We start from the raw sequence: 8,515 nt of genomic DNA on the forward strand, positions 1-8,515 counted from the left end.
AGGAAAGGAAAATAAGAATGGGGAGGCAGAGTCCAGGGAGAGTGTTTAGGATGGGGAATTTATGGCTGAGGACAAGATAAAACCATTCATAGAGAGAGGGCACTGAAACACCTTCTAAAGGGGCAAAAAGTGACATCAACAAATTTGGGAATCAAATAAGGGACATAGAGGGATTCTCTTTGGTTTCTGAAACTAAAAGAATAAGTGAAGGGTCGGATTTACTCATTCAACATTCAACAAACCTCCAGTGAGTGCCTCTCAGGGACTGTCTTCCATACCAGTAGTGAGCTAGGAGTCTTGAAGGGAGCAGTGAAATTTTAAATGACTATAATGGAGACTAGAACAAGAATCAAATTAGGAAGGATTAGAATTTAGAGCAGAAAGTTTTCATTATGTAGGCATTGAGTTACTGGTTGTACTCAGAGTTGATACTGTAAAATATTTAACAACTAGGATGGTATGGGCACTGACCAACCAACATGGACAGCTGCTTTCTGCAGTCAGACTGATGTCCACCAGCTCCAAGTGGGTCTTACTTGCATTAACTGATGTAGATTAAGATAGAATTTTCCACCTGTAGTCCAGGGCTTTTTGTACCTCCCCATGGAAATCACAGTTATCGTAAATATTTCTTATTGTATTCGAAGTTACTTCCTTTACTCAGTCCATTCTTTGACAGTTACATAAGCTTTGCTCTTCTTTAAGCTTTGTTCCTTATTTGTATTACCTTGTTTTATAGTTTCTGTAAATTCTGATGTTATGCTTCGGTCTTTTGGCTAAGGTTTGAACGAAGAACTCTCCATGAAGAGCTCACTGACAAATGAAGCAATTAGAGGAGGAAATGTTTGCTCTCAGACACTGATCATGGTCTTTAATAGACACTTATTAAGCAGTGTGTTAAGTGTTGAGCTGTAACGAATTGTAGGGGATGATGTCTGTCCTCAAAGATTTTAACTGAAAAATTGGGGTGTATACTTTGGTAAGTTAAGGAAGACAAGCCTAGAGCTGGTTGTCTAAGGGTATAAGGGTGAGCAGTCAGGGTGTCTTTCAGTGAAAGAGATACTGTTAGCGGTGGCTGGTAAGTGATTATTCCCAATACAACTTATAGGCCAATTTGGCTGAAATAGCACATTTAATTAGAGTAGTGGTTCTCAAACTTTTTTGATTATAACCCACTTAGGAAAGACAAAAAAAATTTTATTCCCTGTTCCCCCTCCAGTGCACTCATAGTCACTTTAGTGGAAAAAAAGAAATCCTTGACGATAATAAAGTGTTGGAGTGGAAAACAGCAATAATGGTAAACAGTATAATAATTAGACAAGAAGAAAGTAAAGAAATGAATGATTTTTCCTCCATGTACATAAACTCAAGGGGAGCAAAATTAAAAACATTGACCATATTAGTGGGCGGTTCAGTGTAGGAAACAGAAACTGCTCTAGATATTTCAAGCAGATACGTATTTAATAAGGGGACTGAGATGCTTACAAAATCATTGGAAGGGCTGGAAGAGTGGAAGTTTGAAAAGTAACAGGCAGTGCTCCCAGATGTTCACACCACAGCACTGCAGCTGGGATCCTGTGGCCAGGAAGTTGCAGAAAGTTATGCCAATGTCCCAGTTGCTCCAAACCTGCAGACCCAGGACCAGAGTCCAGCCATTGAAAAAACTCCCGCCTGCCAGAATATGAGAGTTAGGTCACCATAGCTTCTAAAGAGAATTGGCCTCTGACTCCCAAGATTTTGCACCGTGCATCTCACTGGTAGAACCTCAGTGACTACCAGAACTAGAAGGGAGCCTGGAAAATAGTTTTTAGTCTTCCGTTCCCTTGATACATGGAAGGGCAGACACAGGAGAATATGGAAATGAATGCTGAGAGTGTCAGACAGCCATCTCAAGACAACACTGCACCCTGAAAACAAAATGTCCTGACTGTTGCACAAGTACAATGACCTGCACTTATGCATTTGCACGAGAGCTTTGAAATACTGCCAACTGCTGCATGGCAGCCAGACTTCTTAATGGAAGTGTCCTCAGTGAACACTAGTAAATGTGCCAAGTTTTGTTTGTGAACATCAGTGACCCTTAGTTAACCCTCAGTTAGTAGGCTACTAATAGTTAGTTCTTCTTGCCATAAAAAATGAGTCTGTGGATTTGAGCATTATTTGATCGTAAGAGCTGAAGCAAGGACTTGACTCTGAGGTTAGGAAAGCTCATGACCTCAGCGGGCCTTGAATCATACTCTGAGGAACATTGACCTGAGCAGTGGTTCTCAAACTGATGTGGATCAGAATGGGCTAGTGAGAGAACAAAGAACACAGCCACCCCAGCTCCCTCAAGTAGGTTAAGGCCTGGCCTTCTCGTTGTTACAATTTTCCCAGGTGATTCTAATACCAACCATAGTTTGGGAAACACTGAGCTGATAATTTTGACAGGTTTAGGTCAAATTGTGGAGAGTCTTAAAAAATGAAGCTATAGAATTGTTCAGGGTGGAGGTTCCAAGTTTTGTGGGGCCTGAAGGTTGTACAATTTCACGGACTGTGCTGAAAAGAATACAAAGTTATGAATAAAAAATGAGGTGCAAAGTGAGTATTTTCTTCGAGTGAAAAAAATTCACAACAAAATATTGAAACCTTAAAGATTCTGGTCCCTCATAAATGCTTACCAGTAAGAGCTTCCTGACTACAGGCTGACCTCCCTCCCACCCAGAACACTGTTCAGCTCCTAGTGTTGACCTGCACATGAGGGTCTTTAAAGCTTAAATTCATGAGCTTCACTAAGACTCACTCTGGGATGAGTCTTCCCTGACCTTTCCTTTCTCCCCTTGCCAGCCCATCCCCCACAACACCATCAGCATCCTCTCTCCCTCCTAGGTGTATTGTTGCTGTCAGTGACACTGTTGTCATTGTCTGGGTATTACCCAGTGGCTCCCTGAGCTAAGATGGGGGCATTCCTCTTTCGAGGTGGGACAGAAAATGTCTTTCAGTTATGAGATACCTGTGTTGGCAAAACACAACCTGTAGTGTGTGGATCCTATCCAAGCTCCCCCAGTTACTGAGCGTGACCTTGCACAAGTGACTTAATTCCACTCATGTCCACATCTGTAAATTAGGGATTAAAATCACATCTGCCTCACAAGTGTTATGAAGATTAAACAAGAGGGTGCATGAGACATAGTTAGCACAGGGCCTATAATATAGTCAGTGCTCAATATTTTATCTGTGGTTATTATTTCAAAGTAAATCTTAAAGCAGAATAACACATATTTAACATTTGGTGGTTTGAGCTATGGAAAGCAGGCAGTAGGCTTAAGTCTAGAATAGAGGTGGCTTATCATCTTAGTTTGGCCTTTCATTGTTACTGACAATGTGTTTCTTTCCCTTAAGTTTTTATTTAGGCCAGTACCTTGTGAGAGTTCCCTGAGTCCCCAGAGTTTTTGGCCTTCCCTCAGACAGCCCCATATGCCTCAGCCAGAGAAGCTTTGTATTGATCAGCAGTGTGATTTGGGCTCCTACACATGTTGTCCCTAAGGAAAGGATTCTCTAGCTAACACAGGTTTTAAATAGTTTCCAGTTGCTCTGTTTCAGGTAGGGATGAGGAGGCCCAAGAGTCTTACTGTATTCCGTGTGACAGAGAATCTCATTAAAACTTGCTGGAATCAGTCATACTCGTCTGAATATGTTGGTTGGATAGTGTCTGTTTTTCTTCTAGGGGTATAAGCCTGAGAAAAAATATTTGTTAAACTACTCTTTCTTTCTTCAAATTTCCATTTCTCAAGTACAGTGTCCCATCTAATAAGACCTGCTCTTTCGCCCCATCCTTGTATAGTTGTTCCTGCCTCTCCACTTTATACTGCCCACCTGCACTTAACAGTGGGAGGAAGCCTGGAGCATAGATGCTTGAAACAGTCTCCATGGCAACTGAGCTTGGTACTAATAGGGTCATGGCTGTATTGTCCATCCAACCTTGTACCTACCAGCTTCACAAATAGAAGCTGTCTTTCTGCAGCAAAGATTGTACCCTGCCCCTGGCCAGCTGTCTCCCAGAGACACCAAGCCAGGCACTTCGGATTCAGAGTATTTAGAGAGCTCCGAATAGACTCATCACCACTATTGGAAAAGCTTGAAGCTGAGTCACTGATCTCTTCTTTAGCGGAGATGAAGAATTCTCTCACTTGAATGCCAGAGTTCTCTTGCAAAGTAGATCTTTGGGGCAGACACCTCTGCATCAGAGAGGGAGGACTTTTATCAGCAAGGCTGCAAGGGGCACTCCCCAATCCAAGGAGCCAGGTCACCAAAGAAAGGGCATGCTCTCCCTTTGACTCCTTTGGGTCAATGCTGTAAATGTCCTTCCATCCTTTCATCCACTCAGACATCTGTAGTTCCAACTACATCACACACATGCAGTTCCAAACCACTGACAGCCCATATGCATGTATTCTGTGCCCCACACTGTGCTCAGTGGGATCTGTAAATAATTTTTAATTCTCAGTTCTGTGAGTTTAGGAATTGTCATCATTTCCATTTTACCTACAAAGAAACTAAGAGAAATTAGTTCACGTTCCCAAGAGCAACACCTGTTTAGAGATACAGCAGCCACCCTCCCACACTGACTTCTATTTCATATAATTACTGCATCCCATTCCTCAAAAACCTGATCCTAACTAAGAGGTCGGATCAGAAGTCTGACCTACAGACCTATTATGTGGTCATATCGGTTATTTCCAATCTGATCGTGGCTACTTTTCCTGTGAAAAATCAATCCATAAGTATAAGGATGCCAGGATATGTCCCAGAAATATAATGCATCATATTCGTTTCCCATGGCTGTTATAACAAATTACAGCAAATTGAATGATGTAAACAACACAAATTTATTATCTTATAAATTCTGGGGTCAGATGTCCAACATGGATCCTAGTGGGCTAAAATTAAGGTGTCAGCAGGGCTGTGTTCCCTCTGGAGGCACCAGGCGAGAATCTGCTTTCTTATCTTTTCTAACTCATGACCTCTCCCTCCATCTTCAAATCCAGCAGTGATTAATTGAGTCTTTCTCGTGTTGAACCACTGTGATCCCTACTCTCCTGCCTCCTTCTTCTGCAGTTGAGGACTCTTATGATTATGTTGAGTCCACCTGGATAATCCAACCTAATATCCTCATTTTGAGGTCAACTGATGAGCAACCCTTATACCTTAATTCCCCTTTGCCGTGTGAGTAACATTTACAGGCTTTATGGATTAGAACATGGATATCTTGTTGGGGTGGGGGAGATTATTCTGCCTACTACATGCGTGTATCAGAAGCCAGGGTCAATCAACACAGACGAAGCATGACCGTTCCTCAGAGCATGCAGTTATGACCTTATGCAGTTCACCTTGACAATCCAAACTAAAAACAACAAAAATTCTCATAATAACTTGGTGATTTTAATGTATGAAATGATGAATTCAAAATTACTGGTCCCGAAGTTGATCTGTAAACTCTCATTTTCAGCTAATTGACGGCCAGGAAATAAAGCATCTGAATGTCCAGTGGCTCCGGGCACACATGGGCATCGTGTCCCAGGAGCCCATCCTGTTCGACTGCAGCATCGGCGAGAACATTGCCTACGGAGACAACAGCCGGGTCGTGTCGCAGGAGGAGATCGTGCGGGCAGCCAAGGAGGCCAACATACACCCCTTCATCGAGGGGCTGCCTAATGTAAGTCTCTCTCCCAGTGAGGCACCTCGGAGCGTGTGGCAGCCTCCCTGGCGTGTGATTGATTTCTAAAGGGCTGGTTTCCCAAAGGTGAAGAGAAATGAGTGACCAAAACACACTCCCCCTCGTGCACAAGCATCTGGCTGCACTTCCCATCGCTATTCAATGCCATGTGTAATTGATCACCTGACTGCCTCTCCCTGTGAGCCGCCAGACCGAAAAGTGCATACGTCTGGGAGCCTTTCCCTCCAAGTCTGAGTGCAGGGCCCACAGAAGCACTTCTCTCCCCTCCGCATTTCTCTCCCAGCCTTCCTTCCTTCTGCCTCCTTGCAGCTCTCCCTGCTGCAGCTCTAAGGTGGAGCCTGTACCGACCATCTTCTGGAACCTCACCTGGGCTCCTCCTACTCCATCTGCAGGTGGAGACCTCTATGTTACGTGCCATGGAACTAGTGTTGCCAGAAAGAGCAAGTGAAAATAGGCAACCCCATATAGAACTTGAATTTTAAAGTCAAGCTCTGGATGTTAGAATCAGAGCCCGCTGTTTTGTTGTGGGCGAGAAGTTCTTGTCTTGTCGCAGAAAGAATTCAGAAACAAGACATGGAGGTCAAGAAAGCAAAGCAAGAATTTATTAAGGGATAGAGAGTACACTCTCAAGGAAACAGTGGGCCGACCCAGGTGGGTAGCTGCCCTGAGCTTCTTTGGCAAGCTCGTTATATGAGTGTAAAAATGAACGGGCAAAATATTCATTGGTGGAGAGGGATTTGGGATCGTCTTTTCTTGATCTTCATCCCAGCTCCACTTTCCCAGGTGGGGAAGAAAGATTTTTTTTTAATCCTTGTTTAGTCTTGATTGGGAGGTTGCATGAGGTCATAATGAACAAAATGTTACGTTCAGATGGGGGTATCATAAACAAAAGGTTACATTTGGATGGAGGTCATAATGAACGAAAGGTTACATTTGGATGGTGGAGATTCCTGTCCTGTCCTACCCTACTGCCTCCAGGACGCTTATCAACCCTGAAGGTATAGGTTTTTTATCAGTCCAGAGGATCCTGTTTTTCTTGGTCTGTCCTAGGATCCCTGTTGTTCACAAGATGTATGATTTTCTGCCATTTGGCCTGTGTCCCCCTTTGTCTGCTCATATCTAGCTACCTGCCTGCTCTAACAGTTTGACTAAAGTTTCAGCCTGGCAAGGACCTGAAAATAAGAAGATAATATTGTTTTCTAGGTTACGCATTCTGTTTCTGCTGTCCCCTACCTTTTAAACTCCTGTCCTTCGCGTCGTACTGAATACTTAGTGACCATCGTGTTCTGTGGGAAACAATATGCAAAAAATTTCAGCAGAACTCTAAAAACAAAAATAAATCAGGGGGTTTCAGGTTTTCAAGGCAGATATCCAAATAGAATTCCTTAACATCCATTAAAATTGTTGAAGCACTGGAGATAGTTTTATAAAAAAACCAGACACCAAAAGGCTGGCATCCCAAGAATTTTTTCCCTTCCTCACTTTAAAATAATGCAGAGAGTGTCACCTGCTGGTTATAAATAAAATGAGTTTTGATGCCTTTGTTATGCGTAGTCTGTTAAAATCTAATTTCCTTTCTCCTACCAATCTTTGTCCCAAATATAATGAAACCAGAAGTGGGAAGAGACTAGCATGGCAAGTGTTCTTCCTTGTAAAAATGTTGGCTGGTTTACACTAAAACGTAACTTTTAAGACCCAAATGTCTATTTTTTGTTTATTTTATTTTATTTTTTAAATTTTATTTTTAATAGACCTTATTCTTTTAGAGCAATTTCAGGTTCACAACAGAACTGAGTAGAAAATACAGAGTTTGCACATGTCTGTTTCCCAAATGTCTGTTTTTAAGGAGAGAGATCAAACCTGCCGTTTAGAGCTATGTTTTTACTGTTTAACTCTCTATGAATCTATTCTTAGCTTCTGAACCTAGATTTTTTGTGTGTGTATGGAAGTGGTTATCCTATTTTCTATAGTCAAACTCTCTTTCAGAACGTTATCACTTCTGCTTTTCATAATAACAAAACCCTATTTACAGAAATATAACACCAGAGTAGGAGACAAAGGAACTCAGCTCTCTGGTGGCCAGAAACAGCGCATTGCAATAGCTCGTGCCCTTGTTAGACAGCCTAATGTTTTGCTTTTGGATGAAGCTACATCAGCTCTGGATACAGAAAGTGAAAAGGTAAGAATTTAAATTGGACTCATTCATACTTGATCAGTTGTCCCTCAGAGGTTTAGATTGGTGTTTCTGTCATCCACGATAGAGAACAAAATCCAGCTAGGTATGTTGAGGGTTACTTATGTCAGCCTTCAGTGGAATTTAAACACTCTCTGTAGCTGTCCTTCAAGAGAACTAAGATGAAACAAAGTGGATTAGTATTATAGCACTTATGCTACAAAAGATAGCCCTGGATCACTTTGTACTGACCAAAGAAGCCGCATTGAGGAGACACAGTCTGATTTCTTCCGGCAGCATCTTCTTAGCGGCTCTATAAAAAAGTGGACGCATGGTACAATGTTAAATGCTGACTGTGCCTTAAGATAAAAATTAGTCATTATATTCAGTTAGAGAAAAAGTTGAGTCTTCAGATACCTGAAAGACAGACTCATTCTGAGATAGGTTTTTATCTTAAAAGCACCAGAATTCAAGGAGGCTGTGTTTTGCCTGTGCTCAGGCATCCTGAATTTACTCTAGCACCAGACTGCTTTGAAGGATGCTGGGTGGCTAGGTACGCTACTAAGTGTTTTTAAGTGCTTAGATGGGCTGGATTCACTGTTACAACTTTGAGAAGAGATAAATCC

The 8,515-nt window shown here is 42.2% G+C and overlaps 1 protein-coding gene across 1 annotated transcript in view; it reads left to right on the forward strand.

The window, feature by feature from the left end:
• Positions 1-8,515, forward strand: part of ABCB1 (ATP binding cassette subfamily B member 1) — a 93,094-nt gene that overhangs the window by 83,820 nt on the left and 759 nt on the right. The window contains 2 exon segments of the mRNA XM_032484071.1: positions 5,489-5,695; positions 7,749-7,895. Coding sequence (XP_032339962.1) covers positions 5,489-5,695; positions 7,749-7,895 — 354 coding nt within the window.

This window comes from Camelus ferus, chromosome 7 (genome assembly GCF_009834535.1).
Source record: "Camelus ferus isolate YT-003-E chromosome 7, BCGSAC_Cfer_1.0, whole genome shotgun sequence".
Lineage (NCBI taxonomy): Eukaryota > Metazoa > Chordata > Mammalia > Artiodactyla > Camelidae > Camelus > Camelus ferus.